This window comes from Cebidichthys violaceus, unplaced genomic scaffold, assembly GCF_023349555.1.
Source record: "Cebidichthys violaceus isolate CVI_PGR_0920_01 unplaced genomic scaffold, fCebVio1.0.p SCAF_20, whole genome shotgun sequence".
NCBI lineage: Eukaryota > Metazoa > Chordata > Actinopteri > Perciformes > Stichaeidae > Cebidichthys > Cebidichthys violaceus.
Genome location: NW_027176373.1, coordinates 12,229,365 through 12,250,231, shown reverse-complemented (window position 1 = coordinate 12,250,231; position 20,867 = coordinate 12,229,365). Strand labels below are relative to the sequence as shown.

General features: G+C 40.4%; 1 protein-coding gene across 4 annotated transcripts in view; it reads right to left on the bottom strand.

Annotated features, from left to right (window-relative positions):
- Positions 1–457: 457 nt before the first annotated feature.
- Positions 458–20,867, bottom strand: part of robo2 (roundabout, axon guidance receptor, homolog 2 (Drosophila)) — a 77,741-nt gene continuing 57,331 nt past the window's right edge. The window contains exons 12-28 of one of the 4 annotated variants that reach the window (XM_068716404.1): positions 20,226–20,392; positions 20,016–20,137; positions 18,308–18,539; positions 13,518–13,642; positions 13,244–13,415; positions 12,035–12,211; positions 10,986–11,012; positions 10,807–10,846; positions 9,167–9,294; positions 8,783–8,839; positions 8,255–8,527; positions 7,301–7,463; positions 6,072–6,329; positions 5,049–5,257; positions 2,773–2,934; positions 2,392–2,640; positions 458–1,847 (exon numbers count right to left, since the gene is read on the bottom strand). In XM_068716404.1, coding sequence (XP_068572505.1) covers positions 1,846–1,847; positions 2,392–2,640; positions 2,773–2,934; positions 5,049–5,257; positions 6,072–6,329; positions 7,301–7,463; positions 8,255–8,527; positions 8,783–8,839; positions 9,167–9,294; positions 10,807–10,846; positions 10,986–11,012; positions 12,035–12,211; positions 13,244–13,415; positions 13,518–13,642; positions 18,308–18,539; positions 20,016–20,137; positions 20,226–20,392 — 2,563 coding nt within the window. In that variant the 3' untranslated portion in view covers positions 458–1,845. The remainder of the gene's footprint in view (positions 1,848–2,391; positions 2,641–2,772; positions 2,935–5,048; positions 5,258–6,071; positions 6,330–7,300; positions 7,464–8,254; positions 8,528–8,782; positions 8,840–9,166; positions 9,295–10,806; positions 10,847–10,985; positions 11,013–12,034; positions 12,212–13,243; positions 13,416–13,517; positions 13,643–18,307; positions 18,540–20,015; positions 20,138–20,225; positions 20,393–20,867) is intronic. The other 3 variants (XM_068716405.1, XM_068716406.1, XM_068716407.1) reach the window with 3 other exon arrangements.

Below are 20,867 nucleotides of genomic sequence, written 5' to 3'. Positions count from 1 at the left end.
ATAAAGTCACAACAACTCAGTAAAATAATCCATAGTTTCACTGTGTAGCACCTGTGTAAGCCATGTCTAGCATGTTGTCTTAAAACCACATACAGCATGTCTGTAATTAATACTTCTATCATAGATTTATAAAATCCCTGGAGGAATTAAATAAAAGAAAAAGAACTCTTTAAGTGAGGATCACATCGTTTATATTTCACCAACAGTAACTATGCAATTTAAAATGTATGCAAATATTTTTTTACTTTTAGTCTAGTGTCCATGTTTCTGGAGGTGATTTCATATATTCTCAAAAAAAATGGAAATGAGATGTACCGAAACCAATATTGTCATTTAAAGCATTGTTCGATCTTAAAAATATCTATGATATATTTGATTATCTAAACTAACTTGATGGGTGTAAAAAAGTAAAGGCTTAAAAGACTCATAGACAGTGTTAGGAGAATTCAGGTTTGTTTTCACATACACATTTTATTTTGCATCAAAGGATTGAAAAATGGCCCAACTGTATGTGGCTGTATATTCCTGAGGGCAAACCAATCTGGCAGGTAAAGATTCTTCAAAGGGTGAGCCATTACCAGAACAATGATCAGAACAAAACCATCCAAACAAGTGTGAAAACAAAGCATCGTGAATCTCATTGGCAGAAAATACTAATTGGCTGCATTTCGAAACTGAAAAAGGTTTTCAAAAGATCTTCAAATTTGGCAGTTGGTCTACTCTATACATCTTTGTAAGGTGACAGTGTAAATCCATAACCATTCAAAAGTGTAATGCATAAGAACAAATCTAGTCTCATCGCATCTCATTTGCCTTCAGGTGACAACAGGACATCGAGGACTGGACATTTCCCTTTACTGTCATACTGTCCTTTCAATATTGCACTACTATGTCACTGTATGTAATTGGAAAATAATTGCCATTCTATATTAACATATTAGTTTTTTGCGAATGGTAGGGAAAAGACACAGACCTATTTCTCTATGTCTTTGCTTTGGATATCACAACTGATGTGTTGCTTTGTTACCATAAAACAATGTCTTGGTAAGCCTTTGCTTAGAACCACTGTTAGTATTATGCATAATAGGATTTCCAGCAAGTAGTGTGAAAGTTTGTTACATTGGCATATTATGTCCAGGTATTAACCTGTGTTTTTCCTTGTAACTCTCAATATCTTCGTATTTCTCAAAACAATTATAGCACAGCCAAGTATATATATATATATTCTGTTTAGGTTCTGTTTAACATAGACTACCCTTTTTGCCATTATGATTCTCCGCCTCAGCTCAGCAGACAATGGGCTTGTGCTTATTTTCACCAAAACGCTCTGTGCAAAGTACAACGATACAGTAGCTTCATCAAAATAAGCTAACAGTTTGAGCAGTAATGAAAAAATCATTCACAGTAATAAATCACAAAAGAGACAACATTAGGTTTGGCTTGCATAGCAAAGCAAAAGAAGAGAAAAAACATTAAAAAATATATTTACAAATTATGCAAGTCCTTTTTCATATTAGTTTGTCATTTTGCCGTGATTTTGCTTCTTCATCTCCACTGTGTTAATTTTAGTACACCATGTGACAGAAAAAAGAAGCGGACATATAACATACCGTTTACTCTTTTGAAGAGGGGATGAAAATAACACTGTGAGACTGGTGTCTGTGTCTGTACATGAAATTTACAACTCTGCATTTTATCTTGCACTCTTTCCTTCGTCTCCATTCTGTCTCCTCTCCATCTTCCAAACATCATTCTGTGTCACTCGCAGAGAGGAAATCTCATAGCGCTTACAAACAAGGTGTCCTGGGACAGGGAGCAACTGCAGGGAATGATGCTTCACAAAGACTCTGGAAGAGCAGACACACCAAAAACAACAATGTAAAATCTGGGTGAGATTGAATACTTCACTCTTAATATCTGCATCTCCACTTCACAATCCCAGGATGCATCTCACTTTGGAATAGAATTTGGTAGGATTCTACACCGTTCCTTCTTATTGAAAATGGTGGAGCATAATTCTTCCAAATCTAGACTTTTTTTAATCTCTTTTGAGTGGTATACAATATATAACTCCATTATGATGCTGTCACAACTGACTACAAGAGGCAAATCTGAGTTGTCTTGTCTTTCTTTACAAATTGTTAAAGAAGTGACGGCCACAATTTACAATGTATTATGTGGTCTATAATTATTAAAAAGTTTTCTTAATCTTTGTCAATCAGGGTACAAGCCAAATAAAACTATAAAATGGATTATACAAATGTCAAGAAAGTTTCAATCAAGGCTGCATATAATTTCTCTCTGCATATCTAAGTGACATTTGCTTGCTTAAATTACATTCATTATGTTTAGTGTGCACACAAATATGTCCTCATGAGGATTAACACCTACAGTGCTCCCTTTTCTCTGTGCTGCTTGTGGAAGGATGCCCGTTGTGGGTGGGTTCTGTGCCAGGTCTCTTGTGGGAACCCCTACTCAGGGTGGCCCTGTTGGATGTTGTTGTGCCGCTCCAGGAAGCCATGTGCTGCCGCTCCAGCGTCGACACAGTCACCATGCACTCCTCAGAGGGGTCTGAGGCCGCAGCTGCCCATGAGCTGTGCATGCGGGAACCCAGGCTGTGCATGGCCAGTGTGTGGGCTGCTGCGTGGATGGTTTGTTGAGGGAATTTGGCAAAGGATACAAATGAGACATCATGATAGGGGCTCTCCTTGTTGAATTTACTATAATAGAGGATTCTCTGGCAAGTAATGGCTAAGAGTGCAAAAGACTCACCGTCAGTGTTGGTGTCTCTTCGTCTGGGCAGAGTCCCGACCTTGCCCGTCTGTGGTTTGAGGCCAGTCAGTGGTGCCCTCTTGTGGCCAAGGCTATGTGTGCCCTGTGCACCATGGTCTGCTGAGCCAGAGCTGTCTGGGCGACACTGCTGGGAGCTTTTACCTACAGAGAGGAAGTTAATGAAGATAAATATTTGGCTAAGCATGCCTGAACAAGTATTTGACTAACACGCAGTTGATCGAGCTTAACACCAAAGAGTGATGTGGATCTGTAAAAGTAATCAGTGTCAAAATTAAATAAAAAAAATATATAAATATATCTTTCAGACTGTTGGACTTATAAAGCCCAACTAATTGGATTACAATCCAATTTATTGTTTCCATTTAAGGAGAAACGGATAATATGAGCAGTTTCAACTGCTGCTAAGAAAACCATTGTTAAGAACAAAACAATTGATCACGAAAAAGGTGATTCAGAATATGTTTCTATCATACAGGGTATTTGTGGAAAAATACAACTATAAATCCTTCATGCTTACTTCTTAGGATACATTCTTAGAAAATAGCATTACTGAATGCTTTAATCAAAAGGCCTCCAGAATTATTTTTCTTTGTTGTACCAATATAAGCAACCCGTTGCTCAAAACCTAGAAGAGCGTTTAAATATTGTAATCAGACATTATGAAATTATAAATTAACAAATATGACATTTAAAGCATCTAACTACAATATGGAATCCCTTGTGGAAATACTGCCACCACAATGGCTTTGTTCATGATTAGTCTCACTGGACTAAATCTATTTTCTCAATCTGCCTGTTGGCTCTTCTAATACAACCAATAACAATATGTGACAGCTAAACACAACACGATAAAATATTTGCATTGCCATTGTTTGTAAATATTTTTAGTCACAATGACCTGTATTTTGCCCTGCAATGGGTTATTAAAAGTGTTGAAAACACATATTCTCAATTCACAAGTCAATCTCTTAACCTGTCAAACAATGGAGTCTAAAAATGGTTCAGTTATGTCCCTGTGGGAGAAGACTTCAAGTTTCACTCTAAAGAAAGGCTTTCAGACAGAACCCTATTTATAAATGCATCAAATCATAAATGTTAGACATGTGGCTTTTCAATAGAGCACTTCTAAAGGTTTTTGAAACATTCTATGTTATGGTTTTGATGTCTAGAACGGCTTCAAGTTACTTTTCACAGACTGTCTGAATATCTCTCAGACAAAGAATACTCGCAGAAAATAAAGGATACCTATGATTAAGACTTAAATGAAAGGAGTTTTATCTATGTATGTCCTCCGAGTTTCTTGACAACCATTCATCTGATCTACTTCACACTTCGTGGGTGTATTTGCAGAAGACCCCAAAAAGTGCAGCTTTAAGTGTGAAGTTGTTAGGATTAACAGTTCTTGAGAAAGCTGCAAGCAGCAATAGCAGAGGCCGTGCAATCGGTCAAACGGGCACTACACTAGTCTTTTTTTTTTTACTTACACCAACTATAGTTTCTACATTACCTTTAAATGTCGATCTCTATCCATGTTGGCTACATAAACATGTTCCTGATATAGTATGAAATGTTCTAAAAGACAACCACTAGACAAGTGTGTGTTGAGCTTGTATGCATATGATCAAATGGGCTATTGACTTTGTTCTATGCAGTGTGTCTGTAGGTGATAGTTCAGCCAGACAACAGACTGTACCGTGTTTGCTACCTTATAGTGGTCTAAACTCTATTGGCAGACAAGAATGTTGATATTGAACAATTCTGTGAAATTTGTGCGTGGCAACTAAGTTGGGAAAGCTTGTAGTCATGGTTAAAATGGCATGGTTGGGCAGACACACGCACACACACACACACACACACACACACACACACACACACACACACACACACACACACACACGTTGCCTTGCTACATTAGGAAGACACTTCTTCCTGCACTGGCACTGGACCTTGTCATGGGAGTTGAACTGTGTACTGTAAAAATCGTCTCATATTGATGAAATTTCTAAGGGCTGCAGTCTCAACAGCTTCATATAGAAGGGGAAAAAGCAGTCTGTCTGCACTATTAATCCACAGCTATTTGACATATTGACATTTGGGTAGACAGCCATGTTCCTAAATGTGGTTCACCTTTAACAACAGTAAATAAAATACCAGCTATTAATTCAAAACAGTATGGTATATTTGCCTAACAAAAAGACAATTTTTACTGTCAATGCACTGGTGGTCTACTGATTTAAAAGCATTGTAAAACATACCTGAGCCCTCAAGGTTGTCTACGCTGTGACCAGGAGTGTATTCAAAGCCACACAAATTCTTTGACACCACAGCGTATCTTTCCTCCTCCTCCAAGTCCTCGTCTTCTTCAGAAAGGAGAGTTGGTCCCAAATCAGAGCCCAGTGTACCGGACATGAAGTCCACGGGAGGGATGGGGGTGGTCGACACGTTTGGACTGCCCTTCATGTGCCTAATTAATTGTGGGGAATTACTGTATATTAGTGAACAAAACACATTTTGAAAAAAGCAATGGAGGTCAGATAATGAGCATAAATACTGCAAAACAACTTTGTAGAATCATGTAGAATCATGTAGAATCAGTGAATATTCAGAAAGGTAGAGATGCAATGTGCAGAGACTATGAATGCCTGCAGTGATTTCACTGATTGCTTTCTCAACGCTAGTGTGTGTTGTGCTAACACAATGGAGTTGTAATTGGGCTGGATAAAGGATATCTGGATGGGCAGGGCTGTCACCAACATGCCTGTTATCTCCCCCACAGCTGTCCTCCATGATGGCTCACATCCCGCCATCGAGGAGATGCATGCATAATTACCAACTCTATTTACTGATGTCAGAACGGCATGTTAGACTAAACCTAGTCATTACCCTCCAACACGTGTTGCCTCTGCCTTGTCAAGTTTCCCAATGCTCCGTCAAAGGTGCAACCAATTGAGGGCTGTTTTTATCGCTCGCAAGAAACATGGTCCGCAGGTTTTGGCTGACACAAGTAAATACAGGTATTATTAGGCGCTCAAACATTGGCCATTGCTATGCAAAATCCCAAACTATCAACAGAATGAAATTAATCAAATTACAGGTATCTCTCCTAGTGTGCAAAGCAAAAATATTTGAACAAAATTGTAATGCATGAGCACAGTATAAAGCTTTGAGGTGATCTAACAGTCACACAGGTTGTTTTTTTTATAGCCAAATAAATCGTCAAATTATAGAAGGAAGGCGGTCTCAAAATGTAGTTAACGAGAGCTTTAAAAATCCCTTACCATGTCTGCTTAGCCACCTCGTATTGGTAAGCTCTGGTCAGCTCATCCAAGTGGGCCTGCAAAATGGATTGCATTTCCTCATGGTGGGCTGAGCTAAGAGAGGAAGATGAGGGCTGGCTAAAGGAAGCTGTTGCCGGCGAGGAGGATCTTCCTCTCAGGGGAGGAGTGGGACCTCTCTCCTCCTCTGCCTCATTATCCAAATTCTGGTGGCGGTACGTCTGGACAGACATTGGTGGGGCCCAACTGTTGCTGTCATATCTGGAATATGGACAAATGTTTAGTATATTAATAATCACATTGACTTTGCTGAACAGTTGATTGCAAATAGTTGAAGAAGATAGGAAATATGTAAGAATTTCAAGGGAAAATGTTCCATATTTTATGTGGATGTCCAGTTAGTGTTGATGGTGAATGTAGTTGATCGAAGCAATAAATTCCTCAGTGTATTGACTGAAAAAGCTGCATTCTCCTGCTCGTGGAGCTGTGCTGGCATTGCCTACATGTACCAGGATGCATTGCAAGTGAGCTTCTAATGCCCCGAGGTCTGCCTAGCCTCTCTCAATTGTATATCTTCAGCCATATACTCGAATACTACGAATAAATACAGCTAAAACACACTAAATTGTATCCTTGTCCATAACATCCTCTGCCGTTTTCGCTGTTGGAAACTTAGGTAGTGTGCAATACAAGCGAGGACAACAAGGAAGTTCTGTTTTTGAGCAGCATCTCAACCACGCCCCCTCGCTACCCAGAGGCGGAGGCGAGAAATCAGAGTTGCATCCAACTGTCAACCAACCACTGTCACGTCAAATGACAGCGCTGGGTCTTCACTTTCTCAGTCAATATAGCAAGCACTGAGGAATTTACTGCTTCAAATTTTCCCTCAAATGACATTCCAAAACTGATCAGACTCTAGTTTAAATCAAAATGTTAATAATCAGTTCTACTTCCATTGGCAAGTTTAATGTGTAACAGCTCAATACAACACAATCTATGCATTTCTTTCTATATCAGGAAAATAGGCAGCTATAGGTCTATTTTGTGAACTATGTGAAGCTTTTCTTTAAGATCTCTGATATGAAACACACCCACACACACACACACTCGTGGCACAGGTGCAGGATATTGTGACCCCTGTGTTTGCATGCGTTTCTTCTGTCGACGTGTGTTTTTGTGTTTGTGTGCATCCGTTCCGAGGCAGAGACTGATGAGAAATGAATGTATCTTACCCTCCTCCGTGGTTTTCCTGAGGGTAACGGTCAAGGTCAACCTCAGTGCCAGGGAGTGGGTGCATGGGTGGTGGAGGCAGGGGCATGTTAGCCCAGCACGACCCATTTGATTTAGAGGCCTTCGTTCCACCCTTCACCTTCTTTTTCTTGCCAACCTTTGCACCTGGGGGGAAGGTAAAGAGGAAAGGAAGTTTAATCTTCTCTACATAATGCTAAGAAATCCCTCTACGCACAAATATTATTCTACACTGAATTACACATACCTTGAAAGCCATCTTCTATCTTTCTCTGCTTACTGAACTTTTTCAAACCTGTCTCCTACCCAGTGTTCATTATTTCTCTTTTTGTGTGCTGACAGCGCATTAGGGCTTTTTTCTAAATGTTGACATTTCTTAAAGAGGCACCAAAACCTGCGGCGAACCACTTTATGTTGCCTCCTCACTTGCTCTACTATCTCTGGTAAGCCTGACATTTAGCTGAGCACACAGGCTGTTGTGCAAAGCTACCAAAGTACAGACAGAAATGCCTCCATGACTTTACTAAATGTATATACACTGCATAAATAACTCAGAACACTGGGCGATTTTCCGCCATCACTAATCAAGTTAACCCAAAGAAATGCGTCATGATTAAGTGACATTTCTGGGCTAGATGAGCTCCTGGGGAAGAATTGTGATGAAGACAGAAGAGTAATTAAGAACATTATCCTAGGGGTCCATTTTCAGTTAATATGTAAATAAATTCCCTCCTTTTCATTTTGCTCTTCCTCTGGTTTAGTTTTTCAACTCCCTTGTAGTAATTTATTGCAAAATGGGGCTTTTTATTTGTTTTCATGGAATTTTAAACACTGCTACCAATAGAGATTCACGATACATACACAAGAGGGCAAACATTACAACACAAAAACTTAAAAATAATAACATAATTGAGCTTTATCTTCAGTGTGGCACTCACCACTGCCAGGGCGTCTGTCGGTTAGCGAGTAGCCCAGGTTTGCTATTTCCTGCTGGGCCTGGAGAGAAGCCTTCCAGCGGGGATCTGGCCTGTCCACAGCCAGCTCGTGGAAACTGTTGGACTGGAGTATCTGAGTGGTGGCATAGGGGGTGGGCTGACTGCCTCGCGCCGGGCTGCTATAGCCTGCCTTCCCCATGAAGTCAATACTGCTGTAGATGGCACCATCAGACAGCATGGTGCCCGTCTTCTCTACCGCTGCGGACGGTAAAACATCTGAGACAAAAGAGGATGGTGACAAAGCAAGGAGGGAAGGGGAAAAAGGCATCATGGAGAGATAAGTTGACATGAAGTTAACGATCTTTAAGGTCATTAACACACCCTGCTGCTCTGGCACTCTGTATTAGTTAAATACAGGTCTCAAATGGACTTGATATAAATTAAAGTGATTATCTACTACCACAATTAGCATGCAACACGCTGTGGGAGCCGGTAGAGTGTTCACATGAGGGATATTCAAACAGCGCTAACCTTCAGCTCTACTGTCTTGCACACAAAAAGCCTGCAGCTCACCAGGGTTCCAATAAGCTGGGAGAACACGCAAACACACAAATGCACAATAAACACATATACTCAAACTATCAATCTCATACATCCATGAAAAAAGGCACAATGGCAGGGCATGAGAAAGAATGAATAATATAAGTCAAATATCAGGCATGTCAAATCAAATTAGTCAAGTACAGCCCTTAAAGGCTCTTTTAATTTGCGTGTATGTGTTTGTTTGTGTGTGCATGCTTCTGTGTGATGTCCTGTCACTGCGCTTCCCAATGGATGAGCATCAAAACTGTCTGACCAGGCATTGCTAAAACTGCATTTCCTAACACCCCGGCCAAGCCTATTTATGTTTCTTACCTCCTCGGCCAAAGTTGCTGCCGCCCTTCGGACTCCCTAAGCCGCCGTTAGCTGGGAGGCTCGTGGAGGGCCAGGAGTCAGCCAACCAGGGGAGGCCTGGGTCACCCGCTTTCAACAGCCCTGGACGGCTGTGAGAGGATGTTTGTAGAGATAGACAAAGAGAGGAGAGGGGGTAAGAGAGAGAACCGTTGACATCGTTAAATATCCAGGCTGCAGCGAAACAGCATTGCTAATTTTCCTCCTGCTGCATCAACAACAAATTGATGCGAAAACTCATTCAGCATATTCTCGCCTGTGGAGTAGCCCCGCACACAGGCGACAATAAACAACAAAGAGACATAAAATGGCAAGTCTATAAATCAGCTTTCTTTCTCCCCTTTACTCCACCACCCCTAATTCTCCCCGGAGAAGCAAGGCAGGCCTAAATACACACTAAATCCACTTTAGAGCCTTAGCACAACAGAAATTTACATTTTAAATTGAGAATCATGGACAGCCTCTGGCAGATCGGCTACACTGGTGCACCGTCTCCATAGCAACAGAGACAGCAGAAGCCCATTAGGTGGTTTAGGAAAGCTACCGTGTTATTTTGTCTTAGTGAAATACAACAGTCATGAATACAGGCTTTGACTTCAAGGTAGGAAAGTTGTGAGCAGCAATTCAGGGACAAAAAAAAAGACAATTTACAACCACTTCGCATCAGCAGCTGTAAAAATGGCAAAACATTCACATGCCCCGTGCATCCTGTTCACATATGTTTGCTTAATGTGCGGCTACACAGTAAATTTTCCACTGCCGCTGATTCACCAAGTGTCAAGGGAATTGTTCACAGCTGACTTGGTGATGGCTCAAAGGTGTTCAAACAATTACATCAATAATTTCCATTTTAGAATACACAAGCATATACATAGATTTACATACATTTGCTCAGAAACACGTGCCAAACACTGACACAATAACACATACGTCTGCAATGTGGTGAAGCGCAAAACGGCAAGGAATTGTTTATTTTTAGTCTATTTGCTCTGGGCTTCTCTGTTTGCTTAGGTGTGACAAAACGGAAAGAGGGAAGAGGGAAGAATGAAGAACACAAGGACGTTCATTCTTTTACTTTCGGCAAAGCAAATCCGCCCCCTTCTCTTACACACTTTGATTTTCGATGGATAAAAAGGTAAACTTCACTTTGTACATTTTGAGCTGTCAGGAAATTCTCACAGCTGGTGAGTGGAGTCTCAAGGTCCAGTCCTTTTGTTGTTCCATCCACACATGCGACCCATCAGAGTGTACTTTACGGCAAGTGTTTTTTTTTTTTTTAACAGCACATTAATCACCTCTCCCCTCCTACCATGAACTCTGGCTCTGCCAACAACCTCAGTTGAAATGAGAGAGAGCCAGTGAATAAAGCCCTCACCTGCATTAATTGGTAGCACTCACTTCAAAGGAGTGATGAATGATTTCATCAAGTGCACATCTGTGCAATTCATACAATGAAATATTGGAACATGTATGCAAATTCCATTTATCATTCAATTCTTCATTACAGGTAATACAATAGGCTCTTGTCACTATGAAGGCAGACTAAGCAATAGTGTAGCTGAAGTTAGTTTCTTGGTTTTATTTAAGTTCATTTAGATTCTTACCTTCCATTTCTGATCAGGCCTCTGTCTCTTTGGAATGTAACTTGTAGAGAAAAGGGAGGGAGGACAGGGAAAAATAATTGCAATTATTTTGTCTAAAAATGTACAGCACCACCATCAATTTGAATATCGGCAGCTTAACTGTGATATTTTAATAAATAATGCATAATGTAAAGACATACCTGCGCGTGTAAAGGTGAAGGATTGAACTGCAATAAAAAAAGAAGAAGAAAGTGGATAAAGTGCAATGATACGTATGAATATGAAAGAAAGACACAGCCATATTCTCATGCTCAAAAGAAATTCATGAAAGCAGGTGTTTTGCTTGTTCATTTGTCAATATGTCTGCACTAGCATGTTTTGATGAAACTAGAGGTGCTAAAGCATCTAACATAAAGCATTTTCTGAATTACGCTGAATACCCTGAGGGAAACAGTTCAAATGAAGGTGACACATTTGACCCCTTTTGACCTGGGGCATCTGCGTCATCATTATTTTATTTACCTCTTGTTCTTCTCTCTTCAAAAGAGAGAACAACAATATGTTTTTCTTAAATTAAATGGTTTCATAACTTGACAAATGTGACACCTCAGAACACAACACAAAACGTAATTAATGCTGGGTTTAGGTATTTAATATCAATCATTCCTGTGAAAATATTGCAATATTTTCAGTAAACTCGAAATGTGATGTTTTGATGTTAAACTCAATTTTGTTTTGAGAGAAGGGATCAGAGAAGCAGCACTCAATCATATAAATCCCTATTGAATTAGGAAATCACAGTGCTCTCTCCCCAAGTCACTGCAATGGAAGCTGCAGTGTGCATTACAATAATGGCACACAGCTATATGCTTGACTCACAGAGGGATAAAAGAATATTTCATACGTAAACCTAGACGTGCCTCGTGTTAATGTGCAAACAACACCAGCCATGGTCTGATGATGGAAGGGGATGTTAAATTACTTATTTCGCATGAATGTATTAGACTGTTGAGGTGCGGTGCTGATGGAACTCAGCACAGTTGATGCACATCAGTGCACAGTGAATTAAAGTACATAGGGCCTATTTCCATCTGTGCTGAATGCATTTCCTTTGTTCTGCATTTTAGCCAACTCAAATGGAGTCACATCAGTGATGACATCAGCTTTTGTTGGAGAGAGAGACCTAGTGTGCTTTGAGATTCTGTCTTGGTGCAGAACCATGTAAATTGATTTTTTTTTTTTTTTTTACCTGCATAGTTGCTAAGTCCCTTCCTCTTTTTTCTCCTCCAGTACAACCAGGCACTGAAGCCCATGAGGACAATCCAGCAGGCCCCTCCCAAACCAGCGATGAAGGCTGGCTGCTTCACCACGTCTGAGATGCTATTGTTGCCCTCCGATCCCGTCATTACGTCCCTCAGTTCTGCACCTGGGGGCACCGCACACAAATAAACACAACCACACACAAAAGATACAAATGAACAAATAATTATGTTTCAATAGCTGTGTTTGAAAATCATTTGGGATAAAAATGAAATCAATTTCATTTCCACTGTGGTCCAAAATATGCTTTTTTTGTTATCTAAGTAGACAACAAATAAATTGATGTTTTGAATAAAAGCAAAAGATCCATTGTTAAGTACTAATAAAATAAAGACAGCGTATATTAAAGACACTATGGACCACTGGAAAAGCTAAAAGATGAGATCATGAATAAATGGGGAAAAAAGAAAAAAGAAACACACAGGGGGCAACTGTGGTAAAAAGCACAAAAAAACACACACACACACACACACACAAAAAATGGCATCAGTGCTTCCAATATGTAGGCAGAGTAAATCAATTCAGCAGTGCACTTATCAACTTGAGCTGCAAGACACAAGATTGACGGAGCAGCTCTGACAGAGTTTGATTTTCTGTTGCAGCTACTGTGCTGTGAAATTAGATTCACAGTCTCCAGCAGGAACTCCCGCCCCCCCATCATTAAGCTTCAGTCCACACGCCTGTGTTTCCTTTTCTCTGTGCGTTAAGGGTGTTATTATATATCAGTCAAAAGTCACAGATGAAGAGCATCTGGCTTGGGCTCCGATATTGATTCTGGGCTTATATACTCTGGGCATCCTTTAGCTACTTGATAAGATGTGATAGGCTGATAAGCTCCAACAAAAACACTGTTGACTTTGTTAGCGCCAGCTGGACACATATTGAAGAGTATTATTGATATGGCTAACAGTACTTGGCACAGTGTTACCAGACACTATGCTTATTAATGAACCGCAATTGATTTCTCAGTAGACGTCTGCGTTGTAAAACGCAATCTTCTTTCTTCAAGTCTAATACATTGATAAATCCATTTTTCCAGACCCCCAGTGTGTGATGGAGTCTGACGTCCCCCATTATGAAGTAATTTCATTTGACCCCAGATTTGGTGTGTGTGTGTGTGTGTGTGAGAGTGGATTACCCAAGATGATGAGCTGGGGTTTGCTCTTGACCCCCACCCCTGCACTGGTGCCTGCAGCCACCTCCACATGGTACTGCACTCCGGTCTGCAGCCCCCCAACAACCACTGAACGGATGGTTGCATCCACAGACTTATTGACATGAAAGCGGGTTTCGTTGGCTAGACACCAGATCTGACAGAGACAGACACGCCAGACAGAATTCATTATAAGGTACAGTACATTACTAAAATATTCAATTTGGTACAGCTTATCGGGTGCAGAGTTTGATCCCACCTTGTACTCCTGGATGATGCCGTTCTGTTGGTCGGAGGGAGGAGGGTCCCATGATACGCTGATGGACGTGCTGTTATGGCTGCCTACTGTCAACACTGTCACTTGCTGCGGAGGTGCACCAGGTGCTAAGGGGTCAAGGGGGTGTGGGGGGGGGGGGGGATATTAAAGAAACAAAGGAAATACATAAAACAGTGAATTGATTTAGCATATAGATTTTTTTCAGAAATGTGAATTTTTTTTATCATCTTAAAAGACAGATTTGTCTCACCCTCTACCTCAACTCATATACAGCAAGCCATACAATAAAGTATTTTCTAAACCAGTGTGGCAGATGGCAACCAGAGCACTTCATCTTAATTTCCTATCTTAATGACTGGGTAACTGGAATGCACTGGAACCTAACACAATGCACAATTCTTCAATTATACTGAGTTTAAGATTCTATAATCTTACTGGCATCATAAATTATACACACCTAGTATTTGAGGTCAAAATTGCACTCGACTAATTGCACATACAACTTACAATTTTTTCATCAAGGAAAAATGGCTGAGCCCAGCAGCTAACATTATTCCCATAATGGACTAGAACCATAATGACCACATGTAAATACATTCAAAGTAGCTGCATTCAATTTTGCATATCTTATCTTAATGAAAATGGTCAGTCTCCATGTCCACTAATGAGGATTCTGAGATGGCTTGTCAACAGAAATGTGATGTCATGCCTCATGGTGCCAAATTCAAACTCTCTCTTTAATGGGTCATTTTTTTTTCCAAATGTACCAAACTGGCCTGATAACCTGCATGCACAGATTGGCAATTTGATTTGAAGAGACTGCAGGCAGCAGGAGGCAAACACCATGTCTATGCAACTGAGCAAATCATCATCTCTCACTCAACGGACTACACAACCACTCTGAGTACACAGTTTCTCATGATTCCCATTAAAACTATCATTATGTTCTGACTGAGTGAATGAAATAACGACTCTGAACCTAATTAAGGAACTGAAAAAAAAGAATGCTATCTGCAGTGGGTTCATGTAAGCAAGGCGCAGAGTGCCACGGCAGTGCAGAAAAGCCAAAGCAGGTGGGCCATGACGGGATTGTCTTGTTTGCCACCTGGCCAGAGAGCAACATGACTTCTCCAGATGGAATTAGTTCTGGAAATGGTTGGAGAAAAATGCAATGAACATGTGCATATTGCCTCAGTGAAACAAGCAGTGATTGCATTGGTAGATCAGAGAAATAAAGCCAGGCCATATTTGGAGTATAAGAAAAAGTGTCTCTGACATCTGGGAAGTTCTAAACATCTGGCTCAGTAAACTCATATAATAAGTGATTGCAAAACAATGGATGTGTTTTTAGTTGAAAAGATGAAACAAACCTTCTTGAATGATTTAACTTGTGCTTAAAAGAGAGGCTCTAAACAGATATGGCATGTCGGCAAAAATATTTGACAGCTTGGCAGTACAAAAGATTTAAATCCGCCATATGAGAGGCACTTTATTTCTATTACATTCAACAAATTGACTCAACCCAGTTTGAGGATATCTATGTTCAGCCATTTGGACTGTATTGACTTTCTGAGGCAATTGCTGTTAAACCAACTCATGCGGATGTACTGTCACAATATAGTGATGATTCTACTGTTCAGAAAGAAGACTGACTCATTTATTGACAGCCAAATGTAAAATCTCTATCCTTATAATATATATTTATGCTGAGATATCATCAGGCATGGGCAAACATAATCTTTGTTTAAAACAAACTGCAGGATGCAGGTGGACTGTAATGGAAGTAAGTCAACCTTTACAAATTATTTGGATTGCCTACTAACATTCCCGAAAAAACAAGACATTCTGTGGGACTCTCTGGCTCAAAAATTCTCAGGCAATACGTTATCTTTGTAGGCCAAATTTTACCAAAATCAAAACACAATCATAAATCTTACTGAGGGAAACAAAAAAAAATAATTCAAACCAAAAAATTATCCAATAGAGCGCAAACTGCCACCAGTCTGGGAGCATTTTTGAGTTTACAAAACTTCAGCCAGGAAGTTTATTATTTGTCATTTTGATTTGATTTTCCAAAATAAGTGTACAAAGATACAAAGCTGTCGGACTTTTTGCTTTAGATATGCATTCAGTTTCACATAGTTCAAACTACAATCATGCTAAAGAGGAGAACTTTTACTATACATATTTTGGTTAGCAAATATGAGTGCACCATCAAGCAAGTAAGCTCCTGTTTTCCAAATATCACTTCTGTGGTGCTGTTCCCGCAAACTGATGGATCTTGCCCAGTTCGTCAAAGGTTTACATTAGGAAAAGACAGGAAGCATTAGTTCTGCAGTTTCCGTATGTACAAGCACACTCCCCGAGGATGAATAATGGCTACAATACCAGAAATGACTCAGGATAGCATTACAATAAATGGCCAGAACAGCGGAAAAGGTCAAAGGGTATGCTCTTAATAATGTGACTAATACTTATATTAAGACTGATGAACACAGTATTTAGAGAGTTATTTAAAGCAATTAATGATTCCAATGTGTTAGGGAACATTTCAGTTTTTACTCACAGCTGCACAATTAAACAAAAGACACTTAAGCTGCTTAATGTCCTGCTATACAGGGTACAAAGTGGTAAACATTACCTGCTATGCAAATGAGTGCATCAATTAAGCAAATTGATTTATGAATTAGCAAACATTTCTATGTTAACATAACTGTCCCCAGATAACACGTGTGTAATGTAAAATAAACTCCATCTAGCATAGGACCAGGGAGTTCTACTCCACACAGGGTGGTGCTGTCTTTTCCCCTCACTGACCCTCTTGCAATGGTCTCATAATATCAGTATATCCTCATTTTAACAGTATCTGCCTTGATATTGCCCTTTGATTTGCTATTGGCAATGGTGGAACCCATGAAGATATAAAGAATGATAGTTGTGACGGTGACGTCACAGAGCCAACTGACTCATTTCTCCCACCAACAACTTATCGAAGGGATGTGAGTATCATTAATCTTAATGTTTTTCCCCTGTTTGCAGTGGGAGACATCAGCTTTTTTGACCTCCTAGATCCCAAAGACGCCCTCTGCTAGTATTTCACAAAGACAGTGGCACATTCCCAATCTGCTTTTGATGGATAGAGTGTTATGCTCACAATTCTGCAGAGCAGCACATTTCCGGTCTCGAGAGTACCAGCAGATCAAGCCAATTTTCTGTACCACGACGCCTTGTTTCCAGGATCCCAAGTAACAAGAGCATGTGCCCCAGTCCACAAAGACCTCTAGTGATCCTGTGTGGCCATTTTAATTGGGCTACAGTGAGGTGAAATCCCTTTGCAGCCCCTGTTCATAGCCATCCTCATCCTCCTGTGAGGAAGAAGCATTAATGGCCTTATAATGACTTGCTCTCAGTTCAGTAGAAGCCATGTTCCATACAGTTCAGCTTGTGGGGCACATGAATGCAATAAACTTCATGAGCAGGTCCCCATGCCCAGCCAGCAGGCAGAACAAAGCATTTATGAAGTACAGAAAGCATGTTCATTCTTGACCTTGCAAATGGTAGTTTGGGAATCCCATCTTGAGGGCCAGCTTTTTCCTGAGTTTTCAACCTTATCACATGGTCCTCATCAGTGGATGGAGTTTGTTCAGTTTTTATGGGAGTTGCTATAGTGTCATCCAATAGCACCACTAAGACTTAGAAAAAGCTATTGAGAGGACCCTTTTTCTCTCTTTATATACAGATTTTTTTTAAATCAAAATTGAGACCCATTTTGTTTAGCATTTTGGCAAAATGGCACCATTAAAGATATGCCGAAATAGCAATTAGCAGTTTCTGTTTCCAATATACCCATGAATATAGAAGGAACTATCACTGGATTACATTGATACTGAATACAACTTAAAAATGTGATGATTCTCAGGCAAGTCCTGGAGTAATAAGGAGCTCCTTTACGTGCAGATTTCTGGATGTTTATTCATGGAGGAGGTCTAAGAAAATGAAAAGGGTAAGTCCCATTGAAATAAAAAAAATGCATACTGTATCATTCCATGTGTTTAGATTTGAATAAGGTTCCCTTGTCATTCAGTGACGCAAGTTACTTCACTGTGTGACAAGGGATTAGGCTATAATTATTAATCAAATTATACTACAAGTTGTCCATTTTACAAATAAAGTATGCAACCAATGATTTTACGTTAAAGTCATTAGTGGAACAAACAGTTCACCTGAGAAGAACCAGTAGCGGATCATTTGACCTGCACGATAGGAGTACGATGAGAACACCAAGAACTGTTATCACCAATAAATTGGAGATTGAAACTGTGTGTGTTTGGGTTGATAAAGGGGGGTCATGTCATGCAGCTCTGGTTGGTGCGTGACGGAGACAAGGCAGCAGGGGTCCACTGAGGAGCAGAGAGAGAGTTGAGCTTATGTCAAAGGAGACAGTCTGTGCCCTCCCCTTCTGCCCACCAACCCACAGAGGCTCAGGCTTGTCACAGACCCCCACTGCGCTGTCTGGTAGACCTGTTTTCACACACAGGGGACATACTGCTGCTGTAGTGTGCGTGTGTGGGCGGGTGTACTTGAAATGCCATTATCCATTACTATCTAGCCATGAAGCCATTACTAGCAGCAACTAAATATAAAAGTAGGTAGAACCATTTACACAAGAGCATCAGCTCATGCATAAGTAACTAAATCTTATATTTCTTTGCAGCATAAAGTCAGCAGAGAAATTGATTTCTGTCAGAAATGTGAATTAATTTGTCGCTTACCTTCTTCCATGGTGCGTGCTGTCATGGATTCACTGTCTGCACCCTGGAACTCATTGAAGTACGGCCGCACTTTAATCTCATAGACGATGCCTTTCTTCAAACCAGAGAGAGTTATGTCCCTCTCTGAGGCAACCTTCAAGTCCTGCATCTGCCATGGCCCTGGGGAGGGCAGCCCTGACGTCTGCCGGTACAGAACACGGTAGCCTTGAATAAACTGGGATGGATTCTCAACCTGAAAGGAGAGGAGATGGAGAGAGAGTGGAATGAAGACATGCTGTACGGTAATGATGTGGGAGGTGGCGTACATCTGTGTGTAAACTGCTTTGGAGCTGTGGATCAGCATTCAGTTAGTGTCCTCTGTCAGTGACAATGCACGCTTAGTTAATCATACAGTTTAATTAGCAGCAGAGGAGCCAGAAACCACATGAAGAGAGTTGTAGTCTATTTGCCAAAGCTGAACAGCACCCCTGAGTCAGACCTTCAGCACAATTTGGACTCAAAATACTGGATCAAAACAGTTCGACTTTTTTTTTTTTCTTCTTCTTTTGCTGGTCCATTTCAGGAGAGGAGTAAAATATGTACATACAACTCATAGCAATGGCTTGTTAACAAGGGCAGAAGCAAGGAAAGGCTTTTACAAGTGATATAAAGCAGCTGTTTATCATCAGACCAGTCACAATATATTAGGATAGATCTCATTTTTTCTCTCTGTCTCTTCCTCTCTGTAGCATCAGTACGCATATGATTAACACAATTATTTGATAATCTAAAAGCCTTATAAACATAAGAAGTAGTGCCACTCATGTGTTACTGGAAGAAATAATGTATGTGGTTAAGTCCATAAATCTAAATAAATTACCTCTGTGATCACTTTCCTATAGTCTTAGAAGATAGCCACAGAATCAATCAAGATGTGGTCTAGAATAAGGGTTATGGGTACAACTAGACACTTAGTTGAGCATCTTTGTTTTGTCACCTGACATATAGTTGAGTTGCAGATTGTCCAATTAAAGATCACTGAAATCTGAAATGGGAAAAGCACATTTGTGCAACTGTTCCCACAGGACATGCACAGGGCAACAAAGACTTCACAACATATCCAAAAGTGCACAGAAAACACTTTAATAAAGACACTTTTACGTGACATTCGGTAAGAATTAGTGTGTTTCTCGCAAATGGAGCCGGGTCGAACAGCATCCGCGGATTTATTCGTAAGGACCACAAAGGCAGGTTTTTCCTGTCACTATGTCAGTCTGTAAGCTGCATTCAAGGTTGCCGCGCAGACCAGCACGAAATAGCAGACTAGTGTAAGCCCATCCTAGGTGTGTCATTAACCTACAGCAGCAGTTACTAGGGACACCTTGCTAACAGACGGAAATAACATTTCCCAGATAAAGGGCCGACTTTAAACTGCCTCCAGAAGTGACACATGTAGCACCTAATGGTGATGTATTTGTCCTGAATAGAAACATTAGTCATGATACCAGCTTCACCTCAAACCATTTTAAATTGATGGGGCACCAGCTGCTCAGACTATGAATGTGTAGCCATCCCTCAAACAATTTACTCTGTGCCTGTGCAAACTAATCCAAAAATAGTGACATGCCAAGTATAACGTTCCCAAAAGCCTTGGCAAGATTTGTTTTGCTGCTCTGAAGGTAAAACTACCATAATTTAAAAAAAATAAAAAAGTTATACAAGTACTCACAGTCCATGTGACCTGCACTGAAGTAGAGCTAAGCACACCGGGGTTATGCATGCTGACTACCACATCTCCCAACTCCTTCTGCACACGACGGTGGTCTACTCCCTGTGCTGTGGGACTTATGTCTGGGAGACAGAAAGAAATGCAGAATTGTAGAGTGGATATTGATGCGTATATATAAGAATTCATTACAATACACTCTTATTTTTGCACCTTGAGTCCGCACTGGCTCAGACATGGGGCTGGGGTCCCCAAGCCCTTGAGCATTGACTGCTCTGATGATGAACAGGTAGACAGTATTGGGTCGTAGGTCCTTGACTGTGAAGTCAGTGGTCTTCACATGGTCTGCCACTGTCTGCCAGCTGTTACTCACTGACTGACTGTAGGAAGAGCATGATTACATTGAATTAATTAGGACGAATCTTATCATTATACTATAGAAGTAATCTAGGCAGTTTATTTGGGGCGACATTGGTAGGCCATGTTCCTAGAGACTGGAAGCAAAAATCACATGTCACACAGTAATGACATGCCATAATCACTTGTGACATCTTTAGAAAAACGTCCTGTCATCTTCAAAAAGAGTAATCAGGGGAACAATCATGACACACGCTAAGCCTTTGAAGTCCTTTCTTTTAGTCAACTATTTGGTAAGGAAAAAACAAAAGCTATTTCTCACATGCCAATCAGTTTCTGCTTGAACTTTATTTGCCGAATAATTTGCATTTAAATTCAAATACTTTTGTTTTTCTTTTAAAAAGAATTGCAAGCCATTCAGAATATTCTGCTTGAAACTGCCCTGGCTCGATTGAATGCCCACAGAAACAACCACAACTGCCATAAAAAGTTTGGGGT